The sequence below is a fragment of the Euwallacea similis genome, chromosome 10 (assembly GCF_039881205.1).
Source record: "Euwallacea similis isolate ESF13 chromosome 10, ESF131.1, whole genome shotgun sequence".
Taxonomy (NCBI): Eukaryota; Metazoa; Arthropoda; class Insecta; order Coleoptera; family Curculionidae; genus Euwallacea; species Euwallacea similis.
In genome coordinates, this window is record NC_089618.1 from 2,354,407 (window position 1) to 2,376,041 (window position 21,635).

At 40.6% G+C, this 21,635-nt stretch overlaps 4 protein-coding genes across 5 annotated transcripts; 2 read left to right on the forward strand and 2 right to left on the reverse strand.

The window, feature by feature from the left end:
* The first annotated feature begins 311 nt into the window (after positions 1 to 311).
* On the forward strand, positions 312 to 1,456 carry LOC136411737 (NADH dehydrogenase [ubiquinone] iron-sulfur protein 3, mitochondrial-like). The gene is made up of 5 exons (XM_066394419.1): positions 312 to 484; positions 535 to 603; positions 653 to 900; positions 955 to 1,200; positions 1,252 to 1,456. Exons 1-5 carry the CDS (start codon positions 424 to 426, stop codon positions 1,405 to 1,407), a joined length of 780 nt encoding a protein of 259 aa, XP_066250516.1. The 5' UTR covers positions 312 to 423; the 3' UTR covers positions 1,408 to 1,456.
* On the reverse strand, positions 1,428 to 6,183 carry LOC136411734 (rho GTPase-activating protein 17-like). Of its 2 annotated transcripts, XM_066394415.1 has the most exons (8): positions 5,582 to 6,182; positions 4,718 to 4,865; positions 4,394 to 4,663; positions 4,124 to 4,340; positions 3,703 to 4,075; positions 2,680 to 3,642; positions 2,306 to 2,466; positions 1,428 to 2,214 (listed from the first exon to the last, which is right to left on the reverse strand). In XM_066394415.1, the coding sequence occupies exons 1-8, from the start codon at positions 5,632 to 5,634 to the stop codon at positions 1,751 to 1,753; spliced, it is 2,649 nt and encodes an 882-aa protein (XP_066250512.1). In that variant the 5' UTR covers positions 5,635 to 6,182; the 3' UTR covers positions 1,428 to 1,750. The 2 variants fall into 2 exon arrangements, with proteins under 2 accessions (XP_066250512.1, XP_066250513.1); XM_066394416.1 differs by lacking the exon at positions 2,306 to 2,466 and having other exon boundaries at positions 1,969 to 2,214; positions 5,582 to 6,183.
* Positions 6,184 to 6,499: 316 nt separating this feature from the next.
* Positions 6,500 to 8,391, reverse strand: LOC136411759 (uncharacterized). The gene is made up of 4 exons (XM_066394450.1): positions 7,153 to 8,391; positions 7,014 to 7,100; positions 6,819 to 6,958; positions 6,500 to 6,770 (listed from the first exon to the last, which is right to left on the reverse strand). Exons 1-4 carry the CDS (start codon positions 7,377 to 7,379, stop codon positions 6,568 to 6,570), a joined length of 657 nt encoding a protein of 218 aa, XP_066250547.1. The 5' UTR covers positions 7,380 to 8,391; the 3' UTR covers positions 6,500 to 6,567.
* Positions 8,243 to 9,384, forward strand: LOC136411633 (uncharacterized). The gene is made up of 2 exons (XM_066394277.1): positions 8,243 to 8,714; positions 9,044 to 9,384. Exons 1-2 carry the CDS (start codon positions 8,243 to 8,245, stop codon positions 9,382 to 9,384), a joined length of 813 nt encoding a protein of 270 aa, XP_066250374.1.
* Positions 9,385 to 21,635: the final 12,251 nt, after the last annotated feature.

Genomic DNA, 21,635 nt, shown 5'->3' on the forward strand with positions numbered 1-21,635 from the left:
TACATTACCCTCCTAAAACTTAACTTTATGTGAAAACCATGATAAAACACTTATAAATATTGGACAAATAACATAGAAATATCATTTTTTACCATTTATAAAACCAACTTTAATTTTAATTTCTACTATGACGTTATTAGAATGGCCGCTCCACCGTTGTAAATCATTTGTTATTTGTCCATCTTGACGTAACTGGGATGTGTTTTTATTTTGCTATTTATCTCATCTCGAAACACAAAAGACAAAGATAGACATTTGCTTCGAAGTACATAATATTATTAAACTGACTATACGCGTCTATTTATTTATCAGTTTCTAACCTGAAAAATTGTCCGTCAGTGTCATTTTCAGAATTTTGTTGAATTTCAACAAAATAAACGCGATTAGGTAACTATAAACTGTGAATAGTGAGTGTTACCCACCATGGCATCAATTCTGAGGCAAATTGTTCGGTCCGGGCGAAGCCCCACAAACAAAAATTTAGGTAATCCAACCCTCTTTCTCATTACTGACCTCTTAGTTTGGCTGTGTTAGTTTCAAGCACTTGGACGCGCCTCCAGAGCACTGAAGCCTCATCCACAACCCCCCAACAAGAGTCAAGACGTAGGTATGTGAATAGCCCAGGATATAGTTTCTATCACAGATATTTTAGCCACTGTTCGTAAACCTCAGGCATTACACTACTCACAACTCAAGGATTTTGGCAAATATGTGGCTGAGTGCTTACCCAAGTTTGTAGAGAAAGTACAAGTCACTGCAGGGGAAGAATTGGAGATTCTCATCTCCCCTGAAGGGGTTTTACCAGTGCTGCAGTTTTTAAAAGACCACCAAAACTGCCAGTTTGTCAATTTAACCGATATTGCTGGCATGGATGTCCCTTCAAGGCCCTATCGATTTGAGGTTATTCTTGACTATAGATTTATGATGCAACAAATTAATCTCAATTTCTAACAGATAATCTACAATATTCTTTCCTTGCGTTTTAATTCGAGAATAAGGGTTAAAACTTACACAGATGAGCTCACTCCTATTGAGTCCTGCTACAGTATTTTTAAAGCAGCCAATTGGTATGAAAGGGAAATTTGGGATATGTATGGTGTATTCTTTGCCAATCACCCAGATTTGAGAAGGATTTTGACAGATTATGGCTTTGAAGGGCATCCATTTAGGAAAGATTTCCCATTGAGTGGATATGTAGAGGTAGGCAGTGACTTGAAAGAGGTTTTGGTGGGTTTAAGATTGTCATCCTAGGTAAGGTATGATGATGAAAAGAAGCGCGTGGTGGTCGAACCTTTGGAGTTGGCACAAGAGTTCAGGAAGTTTGAACTTTCAGCACCTTGGGAGCAATTCCCCAAGTTCCGTAAAGCATTACCTGCAACTGAGGAAGTTAAGACCAATAAGGAATAGATTTGATTTAAGTAAACTAATTAAGAGCTTAATAAACATTTATTGTTTATACTTGCCGTTTCACTGGCTTAAAACGTATTAAATAACAAAGCAAAGGCGGTAGACTTACAGCTAAGAACTAAACACATTTTGGTTTTGGTTAAATTAAAAAAATTATGTTTTCCATTACGAGGAACATCGTCAAATGCGCTTTTAATACATGAAAAATGCAAATATTTCCACTAGTCAACAACAATAGTCACACTCTTTTTTTAATAAAATTTGTGCGCAAACCTTTTAAACAACATGTATATAGACAACACCCAAAAAGGCTCTCACTAGGTTAGGATCACAATTTAAAGGCTTAAAAATCCGTGCTCTCGGGCTCCGATTTCTTCTCGGGGAGAGGTACATCGGGCTCTAATTTCTTCACGGGAGGCACGTCGGGCTCTAATTTCTTCACGGGAGGCGGCGGGGGAGGAACGGTGGGCTTGCTCAAACTGCGCGGAGAGGGCGGTGTCCTAAGTTCTCGCTGGCTTAGCTCCCTGATATTTCCGTCCGATCTTGTCCTCGAGTGCGTTGAATTGGCTCTGCGCATACTGCTCCTCGAGTTGTTCACTTCTTCGTTCATTTTCTCCGAGCTTTTCGACTTGACACAGTCATTTTCCGGAACTTTATCCAGCTTCTCGTTAGATTTGGTCAAGCTCAGGGTCTTCGGCGGGATCGCTGGCCTATTGTCCTCCTCGATCGAAGGCTGCGCCTCCTCTTTGCTGGAGTTCGCGTCGATGAACTTGCTTTCCAGGCTCAAACGGTGCATCGGGGAATGTCCTAAGAACATCAAATTAATACCAAAGAAAAATAGAAGAGTTTTGGTAGAGGGGAAAAGATAAGGAAGAGCCCACAACCACAACGCACTCACCCAAGAACTTTTCTTTCTCGGCCATCATCACGTCGTGTCCCAGCTGAATTTTCTCGCTCCGATTCTGGACGTTTACAATATTTGGTTGTTGTTTGTTGGCAACGTTATACACTGAACACTGCGTCCGATGCAGCGAGCTTGGATCTAAGTCCAGTGAGGACCTACACGAGGATTAGTTTGGTTACAAAGACGGCTTTACAGAGGCAGATTAAAAAGGAGCAGAGCTAGTTAGTTTCGGTTAGTGATGTTAAGTCGACAGCTTAATCATTTTAAGGAATATGAGCTGATTTTGTAAGATTTTAAACCGTATTTATTGCTTGATGAGGTGGTAAAAAATTCTTTTCTTTCTCAAAGTGAACCATTAAAATTCTTACCGTTTGGCGGGTGCCAAACTTGCCGGCCTGGCGGGAATTTCCGGCTTAGTCGGTCTCTGCTCCACCACAACTTCCGCTCGCCTCATCTGGATATCCCCGAAATCCACCGCATTTAGCGATTTATTCATGGCATCGGCGCACCTTGGCGATGAATTTCGTAACTTTTCATCGGTCATAAGGGACTGCCGGGGTGCAGCGACAGGTCTCTGACTAGAATCGGGGCCCACGTGATGTGTGGCCGTCGTCCTGAAGCTTTTATCCTCCGCCGTTTGGAGCACTGGCCGTATCACAGGCTGCGCTTTGGACACGCTGGTCACCGCCGAAGTGACCACTTTGGCATCGGCAGATAGACCACCAGATAACGGAACGATGTCGTCCTTTGTCAGGCTTCGTCTCCTCGACAGGCTCAAGTCATTCTCGTCAGTATTGACTCCCACGGTACTTTTGACTTTGCCAGTTTTTGGAGGTCGGTTCAAGCTGCCTACCGGATAGCTTAAAGCCATCAGCTTCTCCTGACTCAAGTCTTCTTGGGGCTTCAAGTGATTGGAAATGGGAACGCTAGGTGGAACCGGAGCTGCCGGCTTCTTTTTCCTCGTGTTGGGACGAGGACTGTCTGACAGACTCTCCATGCTGGTGGCATCTACGTGTTCAATGGTCGACCTGCCACCGTTGCGGCTGGACGTCTCCTCATCAGGTACGAGGCTGCTGATGGTGATTTGTGCCAATCGGGACACATCCTCAGGAAAGAAATTATGCGCCTCCTTGATGAACAGCTCGACTAGCATGTTTACGGTCACACAGTCTCCCATATTCACGTTGATCTCACCGGTCTGATCCCAGAGCAAATTGGGTGCGATAACGATCGCGATATTGGACGAAGACATTTTGTTCTTGGTGTGGTCTGATAGGCGCTTCAGGAACTGGATTAAATAAGCTAAATTGTCGCGGTTTTCTTCTGGTAACCTTAAATAAAAAAGCAGAAAATTATTCTGAGAATCTGCATTGAAATCCAACAAAACATACTTGTGTAACAAATGTTTCACTACTTCCACTCTCCGGTTCTCAGGATATTGCATAGAGTGCATCCATTCTTTGTGTAAATTAAAGGTTAGGAGCGGTTCCGGCAATTCTCTTAAATACATCTTTAAAGTACTGGCAAGTACATGCATATCCCGATACTCGGGAATCAGGACGCTGAAGCAGCCGCTGTCAATGGCCGCTTTGAGCCGTTTCACTTTTGACAAACTGCCCGCTATCCGGAACAGGCCCTCCTCCTCCATGCCGTAGGCCGCAAGGGCCGTGATGCACACTTCTAAAGGATATGCCAGTCGCTTCTCCGTGACCCTCAGGTGCTCTTTCAAGGGTATCCCAAATACCCTTTTGACTTTACTATTACCTATATCACATTTGTCAGAAACTTTTTGCTGTCTCTAAGGAAACTTACCAATTCTCTTCTCAAGTTGAGGGATGATTTCTTCCAAACTTTTCAAAGCACTCTCATGGTAGCCTCTCTGGAGTTTCAACAACTGCAAAATATAAGAAGCTAGTTCGTTTTCGCGGGCTAGGAGATTGAACATCTCCAGCGCCAGAGAATCTCGACTTTGTTCCACTTTTGTGTCTGCTTCCTCCATGTCCTCTTTGATTGTTTCTTTTTTTGTGGACTGGAACAATTTTCCAGTCATTAAAGATACAAGACAACCCACCTGAAACTCACATTGTATCTGCTACTAGCTGAGTCTTTATCCAGGATATATTTTTTTAAGTTGTGCTTTTGTTTGGCAATGCTGGGCAGCTCATTATCAATCACCTTCTGCAAGGGCCAATAGACAAGCTCCTCTACTTTGCCTTCATGCGCCGCATACTCCCTTGCCAGTTGAGACTGAGCATCCCCAGACTCTTTGAGCACCTTATGGAAGAGGGTGTTGGAATCGCCCCGGGATTCCTCTAGGAGGATTGCTCCCAGTTGGTATTCCAAGCATTTTTTCTGAAGTGATATAAAGAAATTTGATGGAATATTGTTGACCTAAATGAACTGTACCAGTCGCTTTTCTGGATCTCCATTCTCTCCAATGGGGCCGTTGGGGCAAAGCTTTTTGTTTATGGCAACCAGGGCGGAGCGTAAAGCTTCGATTTTACTTTCTGCTTCCTGGAGTTCTTCATGATTTAGGATTTCACTCTTTTCGGCCCTTTCATAATTAAGAGATAGAGGATTCAAAGTTGATGGTTGTAACAAAAGAGATTATAAGAGTTCTGCTATAAGCTTTAATCTTGTATCAAAACTGTCAAAATGGGGGTCTTTTTTGGTCATTAATATAGTACATTCATTTTAAGGGTGAATTTTCAGAAACTTGAAGTCTTTTCTACCTTTAATTAGATAAAGTAGTATTTGTACTAAATCAATATAAATACTGTCAAATGGAGGTAGATTTTAGGTATTAGTTTAGCCATTTTCAACTTCACCATAACTTTAATTTGGTATGTATAAATGAGCTTTTTTGAGTGAACATTGTTTCAAAGGATATATCAAACTTCTGTCTTGACACTACAGAAATAAAAGCATGTTTGAGACATAATTTTAAAGAAATCCAAAGTTGTTTTAAACCTCTACAGCAAACAGGCATAATTAACTTTCAACTTTAAATTGTATACATAAAAAACAATTTTTTATTGATAAATTTTGCATTCCAAGATTGCTTTGCTGCTAATCCATGGAATTTATTTGGCTTTGAATTGATGATTTTGACCTTTAAGTGAGGGTTTGGGAAGGTATTTTTTAAATTCAATATTGTATGGATTGTAATATTAATCTTATCTGATATGCCTTGAAAGTGAGCTATATCTAATTTATTTTAAATTACACCTGTAAGAAAAAACCTCTTTGGGCAAGGCACCTTGAACTTACTTGAGAAAAGTCTGGTCGGCAAGCTGCTTCACTCGAAAGAATTGTTTCTTCATCTCTTTAGCATCACTACTCTATCAGTCACTCAACAAAACTTCAATTACTATATTTATTTACTTCAAACATGAGATCATTTATTAATTTATAGATAACAACGGTTTAAGGGGGAAGACAATTTTATCCAAGTTAACTACCGAGGACAGGCAGCCGGCTTGTAAGTTGAGCCAGGGCCGCGAATTAATTCTGCGGCGAATGTAAATTAGACGGATAATAATAAAACGTACACAAATAGAGTATTAATCATCGAATAAATGAAATTCTCGCTCGGGCTTACTCAAGGGAATCACTTTCTATTGGAATTGCTGCAATCGACGGGCGGGAGGCTCGGGTCTTTATGTCGATTTTACCGCACTATAATTGGCACAGTTGAGTCATTTGGTTTTGTACTGATTAGGAGTTATCTTCATTGATGGACCTTGGAGATTAAAATGGATATTTGAGGCTGTTCTCACGGATTTTCGGCGAGAAAACCTTCGAAAAACTCCTGAGTTAAAAATAGATTTGACATATCACCGCAGAGTTTTTCTTTCATTGACAAATCTGTCGTCACTGACAAAGGACAGACAAATGGTTCTCACTGCACCAACAACTCTACTAGAGTACTGCTGGTGCTGCTTTCTATTAGTTTACAAGCGAAGTTTAGAAAATCTGAAAAGAAAAACTCTATTCTAGTCTAGCGACATCTTTATTTCGGTTTTGTATTATTAACTGTGTTTTTGAATGTTCTTTAATTTGTGTTTCTAAACACGTTTTTAAGCCCAATTTAAACTAACAATAAAATCAACTTAGATTTATGTTTTCTGCCAATTTCGGCTACCCGAAGATTATCGTATAAAATTTACCCAAATAATAGTAAAAAAATTCTTTATTATTCCCAATTACACATAGAATTTTACATGCAAAAGCCTTAGAGCTCCATAAATACACCCTTAAACACCCTGAGTGGCTCCTCTGAAGGGCTCATGTTCTTCCAGCAACTCAGCCCCATATAGCTCATGTTTCATTTGAGTCCTCCCCAAAGGGGCTATTGTGGGCTTAATAAAGCTCACAGTGGATGTGGGTACTATCTCCATAGGCTCCTTTTCTTCCGTACATTGGGGGAGATTGGAGGGTAGCTCTCGAGGCTTGCAATCTTAGGAAAAATTTCAAACACCCTTAAGAGTTTTAACGAGATCGTTACCTCTTATATCGTAGGTGACCATAATGCGCGAGTCCAGAACGGTAGTGGGGTGTATTTTCAGTTCAGTTACTGTGATTGTGGGCCTGTAGAATCCCAGGAATTCGCCCCAGCCTTGGGTTGTTTGGGGGTTGTTGTCCGCCCTTAAAGCATTCACAAAATATACCTGTGCCATAGTGTCAAGAAAATTGCCATTACCTTTTGGCGATTATTGTAGTTGAGTTGATTTCTGCAGAAGCAGTTGTAGTAGGAAATAACTGATTTCCAATTTTAAACAGTTTGAACCTACAGTGGGGATTATAGTGATATATTTATTTGTAATATCATATTTACTCACGCATTAGCATCGAAACTAGGGTAGTACATGAGCTTCTCCCTCCTGCATTGGGGTAAATTTGGGGACACGTGAACGCAGCTTGCAGGCACGTAATGTGTCTGCTCTACTGTCTTGAACACAGTGCTAGTCACAGGTCCCCATATTCCCCTTTTCACTCTGGTTGGTTCCAAGAAGTGTGCTTGTGCCCCTAGCATCACAACCATCATCGTCCAATAAAGAGCCCACATGGTACTGCACAGGGTTGGAACGGTACTGAAGCGCGCCCATAAAGGTTGCTGGGATTTTTATGAGATTTTGTCTAATTATTTAAGGCATTTCCTGTGATTGGGCGTAAATTATAGAGCGATAGGAAGGCAGTATCTTAATGGGTTTGGCCTGTCCGATGCAGGTAATATTTTCCTTGGAATGTGTCTAATGGGGTTATTAATACTCAAAATTGTAGGGATTTGAATAATTCACTGTGTTTGATATGGTCAATTAGATTTTTATTATCGTCAACGATCGGTGGCCTATTCGAGCCAGTGGATTCGGGTCACCCCGATTTTCCTTTCACTATTTATTTTCCCCTATAAAAATTTCGATTTTGAATAGGCAATAATTAGGTAAAATGTGGGTTAATACCTCAGTAATAAGTATAACTCCAGATATGGAGGGGGCACTTACAGGGTGCCTCCCGGAAAGGGTTCACTACGCCTTTCTGATTTTATTAGTGTTATAAGTATGCACGCATATTACAAATGCAGTTACAGATGCAGTTAAATAAGACCTGCCTTTTACGATTTATGCATCTTCCGTAATGATAGCATAATTAAATCTTCTTAATATCCTTAATTACCCTCAACACGGTGCGTTTTGAACGGTATCACTAACGTGTCAGTGGCGGGCTTTGCCCCACATCTCATTTATGCAAAATCAAGCAAGAGCGGCAAAAAGAGCGGGGACCCGCCCATGGCCTTTCACTGTGGCGAATTTTACGCCGACTACCCTACAAAATTATTGCATACAAGTTGAACATTAACTTGAAGCTCTCTCGGTCGATTCAGCTTATTGTTTATAAACGAATGCTTCCGATTAAGTCGAGTTAGTGAGAATGTTGTTGTTCTTCGTCCTCTTTGTGAGCCTCAGTGCTGTGGCCCAGCACCAAAACAATTTGGAAGACTGTGCCAGGTTCTACCATCAGCTCCCGGGTAATAACTACCTTAATATTTTAACTGGCATGAACATGCCCTATATCGACCAAGTGCCTCTTCCTAACAACTTGAAGGAACTGGCAAATGGAGATTACATCAGCAAGATGCAAAATATCATGCCCTCTCCGGTGATTACCACAAAAGTGCTCAGTGTCAAGACCAAGTACGTGTACGTGAACCCAGTGTGTGTCAAGTTCAGTAAGAAGCAGAAGCTTTGCAAGCAAACTAACGAGAATAGTGATAAATTGATAACGAAGCAGAATTTTCTTAAAAGTAACGCTGAGAAGAGGGTGGAATCTGCTGATGTGAACATAGTAAACGATGAGGACTTTGAGGACAGGTTCACCTTGAAAGTGTCCTTTGACAGGCTCGGTAAGCTGCTTATAGAGAATGTTGTATCCTGTACGGTATTTCGGAAATAGTTAGTCAAAATTCTTTGAAAGGGCATACAGGGTGTTCTTTTTGAATGAGTGTAGAATCTCCGAAAAATTGCCTCCGGCGTTAGGAAAATTCGACTACGAAATTTTCGGAACCTTAAACTGGTTAGTTCCAGCATTGCATACGTGTAGCTCTTCAAATAATAGATATATAGGATTGTACGCTTTTTTTTATATATTCTTCGACTAACGATTTCCGAGATATAGCTGACACAATTTCTTTGGTCACCTGGTATCACAAAATCATTGTGCGTGTTCTCCTAGAGCCCAGTGAACCGACAAGAGAAGAAGACCCATCATCAGGCAGGGCCTATGGTTCGACCCCCGGGATAACCTCTCAGAAAATCAAAGAGTTGTTAATAGAGGATCGTCTGGATCAGTTGGAGAGCATTTTGCCTGATTATCAAAGGCGTCGCACTTACGAGACGAGCACCATGTACGTCACCAAGACCCTGACCAACCGTAGAAATATGGCAACGTTGGTGGTGAAGAACTGCGTTCCGGTGGGCTACGACATCTGCCCCAAGGGGCCCAAGAGGCGTCGCCACAGCAAAATCGCCCGAAGGCCCCTCAAGGCAGACGAGACTCGCTTTTATTTCGGTTGATGCATCCAGTAAAATCTCTCACTCGAACGGGCCCCAATTGATCGCTTAATCACTATCTCGAATACGTTTCCGAGACAAGTTCGGCGGTAGTGCTTAAGTTGCACCCAAAACACTAATTTCGCCCCGCGAAACCGTATCTCCCGGACTGTCTGGCGTTTAAACTCGGGCTTAATCCTGTAGCTTTACATGTTAATGAGCCCCACTCAGATAACTACACTTGAGCGAGGAAGGAGAAAGATCAGTTTTATTCCGGGGCGGAATTTGTCTGTCTGAATTCCCTGGGTCTACAATAATAATAAAGCAGGGGAGGATTTGGTTAAAAAAGTCGAGTGCAAGGTTTGACCGGTTAACTACCCTTGTTCCCGGACTTAGTTAAATCAGACTAATTAAATAAGTTGCCCGTTTGGATCCTCCGGAGGCATTAAAACTGGAACGAATTCAAACGAGCGGCTGCTGTCAGGAGTGCAGTCGAACTCGGTTTTTACTGCTCAAAATCGGCGACATTTAAATGCATGGGACACGAAGATTTCCGGACGAAGTGCCGGTAATTAACAGTTTCCGGTAATTCCGACTAAAAGGTAACAATTGTGGAGAATGGCCTTGTCAGTTTTAATTGGCACCCCGTTTCGCCAACTGCAGGGGGAGGTGTGCGTTGGGTTGCCTAGTCGCGAGTGCCGGACAGTTTATTCAAATTAAGCGTAAACGACCCTTTGCAAATATTACGTTTAAGTTGGTTTTCTATGGTGATTGAATAGCGGGCTATTTTCATTAAAAATCGTTTGCAGAAATAGTAATTTGTTTCATTTGAAAGCCAACAAAACCAGTCATAAACACGACGGTAAAAATGTAATACATGTGTACTGGTTCAACTAGTACATCACAATTCCATAACCGGTTAAAAATCAGTTCAGTTCAGTATTTCAAGACAGTCGAACATTTCTTTTAAAACAATTACAATTTGCGATATTTTTAGCGAGATCCAAAAAGACGGCCTTTCTGGTCCCGACAACGAACAAAAAAGCCGTAACTGCTGGACCTCGCAAAATTACCCCCGAAGAAATTTAATCAAGGAAGACGGGGTGGAAGGTCGAATAGAGATCTACCGTTTCATCCATTTACAACTCCTAAGGGAAGTTTTCGTATGTCACATTTCCCTAAAAGCCAACGAGTGTGCTGATTTCATCAATTTGAAAAGTGCATATGTTTCGTTTTTGGTATTAGATGCAATTAAAGGATGGGCTTAAAGAAATCCTAGTAGATGGAGCCGCTAATGTGAAGTATCTTCCGGTGGTTAAGGAGAAGTGTTGAAGCTTATCGAATTAAATGGAGGTTCTGGATTTCTAGTCTGAGACGGTGTTGACAACGCAAACTAATTTCATAATTCTTTTCTGTGTACGCTTTCAGTCCTCAATTTCAAAAGAAGTTTAAAATACCGTGTTTTTGCATCATCTTTAGGACGGACGCTTGTAGGGAATCCTACTTACTATTCAGAAACGTCGGAACTCTTTATGAGAAGGAGGAATTTGTTTTTCAATTTCTGGGGCGGAGCTAAGTTTGTTTAGTACATATCGTTGAAAAGCTCAATACAAAAAATGAAATGCAGTTTACTTGCTCCAGCATAAGAAATGTCAAATTTGACGTGTCTCCTGTGTAACGTCTTCTATAATCCCTATAATATCAACCTAAATTGACCAAAACTCTTTACTATTTCCTTACTCGTATCTGCAATATACTCATCGGCTTACCGCTCATTATCGGCAAATTTTTTCAAAAAATTTTTTACGGGTTAGGAATTCAAAAAATGAATGCGACACCTGCTAGGCAAAATTAAAACCTTTTTTCTTTTCGCAGCCCCCTCATCGCCCTCTAAATTTCCTAATATCATATTTGAAGTATCATCTACGGCCCCCATAGTGACAATTGTAAAGTCATCAGGATTGTGGGCTACTCGAGAGCCCTTCGTCCTCGATTTAGATGCAAAGGCAATTAAGCTCCATTTGCAGGGCGTGACAATAAGGAAAACGTCATCCTGATCCCGCCGGGCCGGATTCAATAAAAACTGATTTATCGGGCTAATAATTGAAAGCCCCTAGGGGCAACGCTATGGGTAATTGCGTCGGGGACTAAGATGATTGCGTCTGTCCAACTAATTTTCCGAGAATGTGGAATTAAAAGCTCGGGATAAATCCGCGCAAAACAGCGAATCTGCATAACGGAACCGGAATTTCGTGGGTCCCTCGGGGATTCCGTAGTTCGTCTCCCGCGGCCCCGAAAACTTTGGAACACAATCGATCGAGGAGGATGTTGCAGATTCAATTACTCTTTAGGTGTACTCATTGAGCTTCGCTGGTTAACGTCTTCTCGGAGGAAAAAGGGAATTTAATTTGCAGTCGTCAGAGCGTGTCCATTCCGGGAATAAATTCCCAAACAATGACTGGCAAGAGACGTATCAAGCGGCGGGATTCCCTCAAGGGCCCGGTCGTAAAGTCCCTGGAATATCTGTGCCGACAAAAATTAGAATTCCCGGTTACAAATTGAACAATTTCTCCACGCTGGCCTTTTCTTATCTTTCCGGGGACCGACACGATCTATGCGCTTTTTGTCCCCTTTTGAACGGGACATTTTTTAGCCTCCCGAAGGATTTCCCATTCCCTGCAAAATGCCTGAAACAGTCGACTATCACTTGCACCAACACAGTTGTTTTTCGTATTTAAAACGTCGCAAAAAGGCACCAGGACGTGGCCGCGCGAATTTAAAATATGGCCCTCGGGATGTTTATCTCGCGCCTACCCTGGAAACGTGTCTGGATAAATATTGTTTTTGTGCGAGCAATGCATCCCTTACACACAGCACCACATTCATTGTGTGCACATTACGCCCTTTTTTCCTGTTTTTGTCGCCCCGGAATGAATGACATAATCGCGGCGAAATTCACGCTTTGGAGGTTCGTTGAACACATACCATACAGCCCCCATCCCCACACCACTAAATTAACCCCTAAGATAGATTTTTGCCCTTACCAGGAAATAATGCCTTAATCTCTTCAAATTAAAAGGACACTGATGATAAATTAGGTATTTTTTGATGCGAGAGTCTCCGATTTTCGAAACTTTGCTGGTTATGGCATTAAGTTTCTATAAAAAGGAACGTACTTTGTAGCATTTGTTCTGGCATATTCAGATACCATAACCAAAAACAATTGAATGCGGATTAAAGTCCGATGGCGGAAAAATCAATTATCGATTTTTTTATATATCTACGGATACGAAAAAAACTGCAACAGACGAAAAGTTTTGAAGCAGAAATTCGATTTGGGAAATTAACGGTCAGTGAAGCATTGCAAAAAGTTTGGAGTGATAAGAGGGGACCTGACAATCCGAACTTAGTAGAAGAACTATTGCCCAGTGTCGATTCTAGAAACGGTTTATTCAATTAAGTATGAAATTCAACCTCAACAAATTTGTGAAACATTAAAGATTAAAAAAGCTACGAAGAAAAGCCTTAAAAAAAGTAACAAAAAATACATATACACAATGTCCCAAATTTTCTGAGTCAGACTGCTAAACTAGAGATTTAGTATAAAGATGAATATGCTTTATGCACCAAGATCTAAACAATAAAAGTAATTTCATTACTACCAGGTTGCGCAAAAATTTATTGAGAGCCAAAACATTTTTTTTTCAAATGATATATCCTGAATATTTTTCGAAATTTCAACTATGGCTGGATATGCTTAGGCAAAGAATCTAAATTTTAAAAAAATCCACAGGGCGATCATTAGAACAAGTTGTGTGGCCTACCGAATTTTTTTGCGATCCTGTAACGATAAAACTAATTCCATTCTTTAGATCTGTGCAATCAGAATTTTTTGCAGGTATCGATACCTGCTCGAAGTTGAGAGAAAATTCGAGGAACCAGAAAAACGGTTAATAAACCTGAAGATATTTTAATGAATCTCCGAAACTCTTGAAATTTTATTAGTGAAAATCGTGGTTACAGGTTTATAACTTGTTTTAATCGACGAAAACTTGAAGAAACTTCACAAGAATTTCAATAAACATTAATAAAATATGTCAAATGTTTAAAATGGCTCAATGAAAATCTGATGAAACGTGAGTTAAATTAATGAAAACCCTGGGAACAGATGGATAAGCTGCTGCTGTTGAGGGGAACTTGAGGAAACTAGAAGACAATTTGAAAAGTTTAGAACTATTAGACATTTAAATAAAAATCGTATGAGATGTGATCATTATTATGAATCTTTGAATTCCAATGGCGTAAGTTCTTGACTGTCGAGGAAACCTTGACAAAATTTTTAAGAAGCATGCAAGTAACTTAATGAAATCTCTGCAAAGTTTAACTTTGCTCAATGAAAACTTTATGAAACTGTAAAATGACTGTACGAAAACGTGGGAACAGATTCATATAAACTGTTGGAGTTGAGGGAAACTTGATGCGAAAAAATCGTAAAAATCCTGAAGTTTAGTTAATGATTTTTTTTAATCAGATGAATTCAGATTTGGTGAGCAGAGAAATCATCCTGCACCGGGAAAAATGTGTTTGGCCGCTATGATGTGTTCCGGTTATATCTATTGGGGAGTATATCAACCTAAGCTGCGGCTGGGTGAACTGTTTGGGCGATTCCTTAATTCAGTTCTAATTTCTGCTTTACCCCCCCTCAGATTGACCATTATGAGGTTTAATTATTGAAGACTTTATATTTGTCCAGAAATAGTTTTTTCCTTGTTTTAACGTTAGAGATCTTTTAATATTTTGTAGAGTGGATAAAACAGCAGTACACGAAGTAAGTAGGTACGTAAAGGTAAGCAGAGTTTAAGGATGTCGTTTATTCGCTTGTTATTGCCGTTATACGATTGTCATCGCGCGCTCTGTCGACCTCATAAAATCAGCCCTAACCTCTTCTTCATCCTCAGTAAGGGCCCATTACAAGAATATATCGCTCATACCCGGCTCGAATATGCCCCGCCCGTAAAGACGTCGAGTTCTAACAACTCTTTCAAGATCCATCCGCGGGCGCATCGAGCGCTTACAAACCGTTGCATTATCGTAAACGGCGCGGTTTTTCGATCGTCAAACTTAAGTAAGTTCTCTTTCGGTTTTATCTGGGGGGAAATTTTACTATTACCCCAACCAACAACGACTCGTACTCGTACTCTGACGGAGCCTCCATATCTTGTCTTTATCGGGCGACGCCGCCGCCCCCTCGAGGCTCCCAACTTTCGTTTCAAGTGTGGCAAAGTTTACACAAAACATTGTGCTGCGCCATTTGGTAATATCGTGGACCGCCTTTTTAAGTCCCATCAACTTCCGATCAAGAATTAATCTGATATCGGAGCCCTTTTCTTAAGTTGAGCCCTCGTCCGCTGACCCAAACGCGCCGAACAATTAAACCAGCGGCGTCCTTGCAAAACCTAATTTTTTTTCGGACAATAGAATAACGATTAAACTACATAACACCTGTCAATGTCACTGGTTTAAGTTCATAAAATAGAGCGAACTGAGGTAGATTTTGGACTTACTGTGATGTGCAATGATTGCGACACCTAGTGAACAAAATGCAAAAATCTGAGGTTATAATTTGGTAGTTCGTTCATTCAGTTTCGCAGTGCCATCGTTCATCCCCACATGAATTTCGTATGTTTACATCTACAAACAGGTAATAAAAGATGGCGTCAGTAACATACTTTAACCGTAACTCAAAAGCGAGGTAACTTAAGTTTTGACGGGCTACGCCACTGGTCGGCTGTTTGATACAGGGGTCGTTATTCATGTTTGATGGGTCATTTACATGATTGATGTTACCAACGTGGCTTTATATCGTCTTATGGTCATCGATTTGTCCGCTACGGGCCTGTCAATGCATATAGGGAGTTCTTACATGTATTGGAGATTATCAGGGATATTTACATATTAATAAAGTAACTCCCAATCTCGAAACTTAAAGAAAAGTGTTTTTAAATTATTTTTCAGGTTTCAAATTTTTATCTAGCAATTCATGTTTTTGTAATCATGCAGGGTACGAACTCCTTAAGATATTTTAAAAATTCTGGTTTCAAACTTGCATTACCATGTCTTTGTCGCTGCAGGTGTTTCAGTTATTCGCTACTAATCGGCGAATTTCCACCCTTAAAATGCGAAACCGCAGCACAATGCCCGTTTAATCCCCGATAGGTGCCGCTTTATCACGTTCCCACCTCCATTTTGTGCCTAAAACGCGATCCGAAAGATTTGTTTATCTGCGCGGTGCACCGTGTTTTTTGACGGGCAAAAACACTCATTCCACCAGATTAAAATCTGGTCTGCGCGGCGGCCATTTTGACCTTTGAAGATAAGTAACAAGTTATCATGTGTCAATAATGGCAGTTGCCATCATCTTGAGACTATGATTCGAGATGATGGTATTTTGTGCTCACCCAAGCGTTTCCAATGAATAAAGGGATTTAAGAAGGGCCGCAATTTAATTAAGAAAAACTACTGAGTAGTTAATTTAAAAGAATGCTAAATGGGAGCGGTGCATGTAATTCCTCGAGGGAGCGCTTTCTTTAAGCGCCACGAATTGTTCAATTAGTTATATGCATAAAAATTAGGTACGTGATGGCTGAGTTCACCAGGTAGGTGCAGTCTTATTAATTCTTGTAAAAACTTTCCCAGAAGGAATAAGTTTACAAGTCTCATTTGTAAAGGAATGGGGCTTAAGAAGGAGGGAATTTGAATTGAAACATGTTAAAACCGGTCCCGACGTTTTCCCTTCCCCTTCCCTCCTTCACCGTTTCCTCATGTAGAATTTAATTTGTGTGTTGTGTGTGTCTCCGGGTATGCGGCAAAGTCGACTTCGGCTAATAAAATTACGCGTAACTCTAGTAATCTCATTACAGCTCATCTATTTGCCTCCCTTCACCTTCAATTTTGTTTTCAAGATAACCAGTCCAGAAGAAATTGGACGCCTTCATCTTCTGGATTCGCCATTTTGTCAGAATTTCTGAGGATCGGATTTGGGATTCAGAGGGTCCAGTACACCACTGTCCACTTAGCGAGTTCTACTGCTAGTAGGTAAGTCCAATTAGTTTTAGAGAACGTTGAGTCTTCACTGGTATTCAGTGAGATCAAAGAAAATGTTTTAAGGCTCAACAGGAGATTATAGCGGATCTAAAAATAAAAATGCATTGGAGTATGCCCCTCGGGTCTGATTCAAACCCCCTATATGTCAGTCCACATTTGATCATCGTATGCCCCTGTGCTTTAATAAGTATTTATATTTAAATTGACCGACTAAAATTATTCAGTAGATTAAATTAAATCTTTACGAAGAAGCTCATTGACATTCAATCATCCATTTTACAGTAATAAATTCATGATCATCGTGAAAAGTTTGACGGGTCTGGAAAGGCATTAATTTATAGTGAGTGAAGAAAATGACTTAAAAAATTTTAAGGCATTTATATCTAGAAGTTCAAGAGGTCATTAAGCATCTGTATGCAGAGTTCCATTGGCGTATCCTTCTCAAGTTCGTAGTAATAAATTCCTGAAAATTAATTCATTATACCGTATTCAGATAACTTACTCGAAACTTTGGTACGTTCCTGTTTTCCAGTGGATTAATGAAAGTATTTCCGAGTTTCTAGAGGAGATTATAAGAGATCTCTGTATGGAAGTTCATAATAGAAGTTTAGATTGAAACAAGTTAATCCAAACCCTTCTCCGATACGCCCCTGTTTATCTACCGATTACTCAGAGAATTTCTGAGGAATTATTTAAGACAATTTTATGCATTGGCGTACTATTTGCAATATGGTAGTAATAAATTTCCCAAAACCGCATTTGTGAGATTTTACATCGTGATTACTGCCTTCCAGAGAAATAATTGGCCAAGTTCTATAATGCCGATTTAAGTTCAGTTCCGTGCAATATTGGCGGCTATATGAATCATCGTGTTTGTGTTTCCTTTAAGAAAAACAATGCAGATTGAAGGTTTAAGGGCCGTTTCCTCCGTGTCCGGCCATTTAAAGTAAGAGACCGCCATCAAACGTGGAAACGTTCCGTTCGATTTGGTACATTGGCCCTGCAATACGTAACCGCGTGACGTAAAATGGCCCTTGACATGCAACCTTGCATACACGGCACTCTTCTTTTGCCCCATTTAAGGGCGATTTTATAGGCTTCGGAGGAGCATTTAATTTCGTCTTATGTCGGAGGTGAGTAAACCTTTTAGGGAAATTTTCTTATATAAATGCTTCACTTACTTATGCGGAACTCATTTGGAGCAGCTGGAGCATCAAAAACACACTACTTGAGGTTACCTGGGGAGGTTCAAAAGTACTTGTGCTGACTTAAGATTGGCCTATCATATTCCTAGGAATTATGAGTATCTGCACCTTTAAAGGGTTTGTCAAGAGAGCGTAAATTTATGTTCCAGTTGCCGTTTTAGTGGAATTTTCAAATTTAGATTTTAAGTGAACTTTCTGGAGGGTCTGTATATGAATGCTGTTTCGGGGCAGAGACACTTTGAATATAAAAATGTAAATAGCGCTCTCTCGTGCCCCCACAAAGCAGCCCTTTTAGCGTCATTTTTCCGCCTTCATATGATAATGCCGCCCATTCCCTATGATGACGTAAAGAGTGCATCAATGTGTCTGAAATTAGAGCGGAGGCGGCCACCACACAGGGCGATTAAAACTTGCCCGAAAAGTTATTATAAAGGGCTTAGGGCCCGCCCGTTAATCTGTCCCACGGACCAACTTCCAAATCCGTTTATTCTGGGCAAAAATCGTCGGTTGACAGCCGTCATTAAAAAGTTTTAATTTAATTTCGCATGCGACGTTCAAGGGGAAATTATTATGAGTTTATCACTGTGTAGTGTGGCCCTTTTTTGACAGAACTTCTCGTGGACATGTTCCACCAGGTTATCGTGCCGTGGGCGCTTATTTCATACTCTTTATTTCCCATATTTCCGCTAAAACGCACCCCCAGACGTCGGCACAGATGTTCTCTTCGATATTTGCCCCGGAAAAATTCCGAATGTGTCTCGGAGATCGTCACTGGAATTTTAAAACTTTTGATTTGATTGCCATAACGTCTGAGGACGATTATTCGTCGAGAGGGTTGAAAATTAGCTCTGACGGAAAGAGCTTGAAGAAAAGGGACTCAGCTTAAAGAAGAGAAGCTTGGAAGAATCCTTATGCGGGTTGAAAAGGGGGGACAGCGTCCGGGACGAAACAGGAATGCGAGAGGGGGAAGAATTCACGTTGAAGAAATTTATTGATTTGCTTCATCTTTTTCCAGAGACTGAAGCAGTGTGATGAAGGGAGAGAAATTCAAAGGGAAATTAATAGACGAGAGGAATCTCTGGATGACATTTATCCTTTGATCTAGATTCGTAAAATTGGGGTCGAGTTGATACCTATATAAGGTTTGAAAGAAGAATTTGGCGATGTAAGTCGTTATTTGACCGTTTTAATGTCATCCTGTGCCGCATGAAAAATAATATTTGTTTCCGTGGCAGTAGATATTCGACCATAACGCATATGTCCCTAATTAATTTGATAGATTTCCGTGGTGTAAATGTCCCGACAGGAACCGGAGTCATCAATTAATTTCCTCACGTCTCCTACGTCATTCTAAACACGTTGTTTACTTGTAAATCTCGTGCTGCCACCTATATTTTAACTAATTATTAATTATGCGCTGCGGTTGACGTTATCGCGTACGTAATGTGCGCCGAGGCGGGCGGCACGTTAAATTACGACGTTCTAATCGTCGTCAAATCGGCGATTTTTGAGTCCTCAAAAGTGAAATTGCGGCTGATAGATGATCATGGAAAGCGAAATGATCGCCCGACAGATAAAACTAATGAAATATTCAGGCCTGTGTCATGAAAATCCCCGGACTCGATGAAAATAGCCAATTTATATACGAGACAAGCCAACTTTCCGGAGCTAGAGGAACAGGCACAAAAAAATAAACAGATAACGTATATCGAATGCTCGATGCGATCGGATGCGGTAAATAGATGTCGAGTTGCCGAAGTTTTGATTTGATCGGCTAAGTCAAATGACGTTAAATCTGCAAGTCTCGGGGGCCTTCCCCGATAAATTCAGTACCGTATAGAGAAATTCGACAGAATAATTGTTAGTTTCACTTAGTCTGAATATACTAAATCCGGAAGTCTGGGAGGCTTCAGATGGCTTTTCCAGAGCTTTGTTTGTGTACGTTTGCAGTTTGTGGTAGGAATTCAATAAAATAAAAACTTAGGAACTTGATACGCCGAAGGCGAACAATGGCGCTCAAACTTATGGCCGAAGTGGCGATCTGGAGTAACGAAATATCCGGCAAACTTACTCAAGGAAAAGTTATTTAATATCGGACCCGTAAGCTGCACTAACTGTACGGTTTCGAGTTTCTAAATATCGTGAGAACTGCCTCGAAATATATTTCCTATTGAACTTTGTCCGCGAGTATCGCTTCGATCTCTTCAAAGGATTTTTTGCTCGGTTTAATAGCACAAAGAGACTTAATTTGCCAATCATCATTTGAGTGTAGTCGGAGAGCGGCAGCTCCAAAATTTACATATCTGCGCAATTTTAATTATAAAATCGCGTTTCCCAGGAAGTCCAATTATTTCCATAATTTCTCCATTTGGAAAAAGTTACCGCGGTCGAAAAGCAATTAAAAGCCGCCCGCTCTCCGGTTATCGGCAATCACTTCAAGAAATTTAATGCTACAAAATTGGTCGTTAATTTTTGCCACCCTGCCTCTGCTCTCCCCCTCGATTGACCTGAAGTACACGTTTATTGGTTTTTCAACTGAAAACGTACAGCACCACTGCTTCAATAAACTTTTGTGACCAACGTGGCAACGCCATATTGCCCGAGTTTCAAACAGACGCGCGTCGTAAATATCTGAGTTATGAAGAGTGTGATGAAAGTCGATTGTTTTGAGTAACTAAAGTCTCTCCGCTTACCTCCCTTGGGCGGTAAATGCGCTTTAAAGGGACAAAAGACCGGCAGCGATATTGGGTTTCTTGCTGCCGTTGAAAACGCGTCATAATGAGATGAAAATCAATTTCCTGTTGCTTTAGCGTGAAGTCTACCCATTTCTAATCCGAGAAATTAATGAGTGAAATATTGCGAAACCATAAAAACTGTATCGATCTCAACGAGGAACCTCTAAATTTCCTCACGACGGCTCATAAAGCGGCTTTTACGAGCCAGCTCTTAATCACTACTTGATTATTTGATGCGGGTTCTTCGTCGACAACGCCGCACTCGGAGTATACTATAATATAATCAGGAAGAACACCCTAACACGGTTTAGTTTTCGAAGTAATATTGCACCCTCTCGTTTTCAAAAAGTTGCTAATAAAATCATTCCCGGCTCGAAAAATCCCTTCTCGTCGGCAAGTTTGTTTGCAACTTCTTGCTTGCCTCCACCTCACTGGGTAAACTTATTATTAACGCAATTTGGAGCTCTTAATGTGTCTGTTTACGAGAGAAAGGCAACAAGTTGGGATTGAAGGCCTCCGGGCAGGCCGGATTTGGAGCATCTTTACTTCCGCGCTAATAGCAATTTTTAATGTAATTAGACGCTTACTTAGACTTTTGTGTAATCAGAAAAGATCTCTACTTGTCTCCACAGTTTTTACCTAACTTTAATTGATTACAGCTTTTCCACAGTTTTTTTTACAGTGTAATAATCAGAATTACCCTAATTTAGAAGTTTTCATGTAAAAAATATTAACTCCCTGATTCGTCAAACAAAAAACACTTACGGCGTAACGGTTGTGGCCATTGTTAATTTTAGAATATCGTTAGGGTTCAATCCAATAAGAATCCAGTAAATCGAAATATTTGTTTTTCTAGTCTTGCGCATCATGAAATGCGGCATTGCCAAAATAGTTTTTAGTTTGTGTGTTCGCATAAAATAACGCCCATTTCAGATATGTCGCCATCTAGTGCCACTACACATCATTAATCAGTTTAAGATGGCAATTATTCATAGATGGCGTTAACTCTAACCCACACGACACAACATATTAAATGAAACTTTATGAATTGCTTCTCGATTCGGAAGCGCAACAAAAACCGGTCCGAGACGGAAAGTAGCTCGTTCCCGCCCTGTCTAATTGGCGAACGTTAATTAATTCTTGTCAGCGCGTAATTTGCGAAGTTTATTAAATTTTCAACGAGTGAAAAACACGGGAAACACCTGAGAAAACTCGGCTGACGTATTGAAAA

Excerpts from the sequence above, each read along its gene's own strand:
- LOC136411737 (XM_066394419.1), top strand. The coding sequence starts at position 424 with ATGGCATCAATTCTGAGGCAAATTGTTCGGTCCGGGCGAAGCCCCACA. Across the intron at positions 604-652 it reads CCCCCAACAAGAGTCAAGAC|CCACTGTTCGTAAACCTCAG; the intron begins GTAGGTATGTGA and ends CAGATATTTTAG. Across the intron at positions 901-954 it reads CAAGGCCCTATCGATTTGAG|ATAATCTACAATATTCTTTC; the intron begins GTTATTCTTGAC and ends AATTTCTAACAG.
- LOC136411734 (XM_066394415.1), bottom strand. The coding sequence starts at position 5,634 with ATGAAGAAACAATTCTTTCGAGTGAAGCAGCTTGCCGACCAGACTTTT. Across the intron at positions 2,467-2,679 it reads AGTTTGGCACCCGCCAAACG|GTCCTCACTGGACTTAGATC; the intron begins GTAAGAATTTTA and ends ATCCTCGTGTAG. Across the intron at positions 2,215-2,305 it reads CGAGAAAGAAAAGTTCTTGG|GACATTCCCCGATGCACCGT; the intron begins GTGAGTGCGTTG and ends TGATGTTCTTAG.
- LOC136411759 (XM_066394450.1), bottom strand. The coding sequence starts at position 7,379 with ATGTGGGCTCTTTATTGGACGATGATGGTTGTGATGCTAGGGGCACAA. Across the intron at positions 7,101-7,152 it reads CCTAGTTTCGATGCTAATGC|GTTCAAACTGTTTAAAATTG; the intron begins GTGAGTAAATAT and ends TCCCCACTGTAG. Across the intron at positions 6,959-7,013 it reads ACTACAATAATCGCCAAAAG|GGCGGACAACAACCCCCAAA; the intron begins GTAATGGCAATT and ends GAATGCTTTAAG.
- LOC136411633 (XM_066394277.1), top strand. The coding sequence starts at position 8,243 with ATGTTGTTGTTCTTCGTCCTCTTTGTGAGCCTCAGTGCTGTGGCCCAG. Across the intron at positions 8,715-9,043 it reads AGTGTCCTTTGACAGGCTCG|AGCCCAGTGAACCGACAAGA; the intron begins GTAAGCTGCTTA and ends GTGTTCTCCTAG.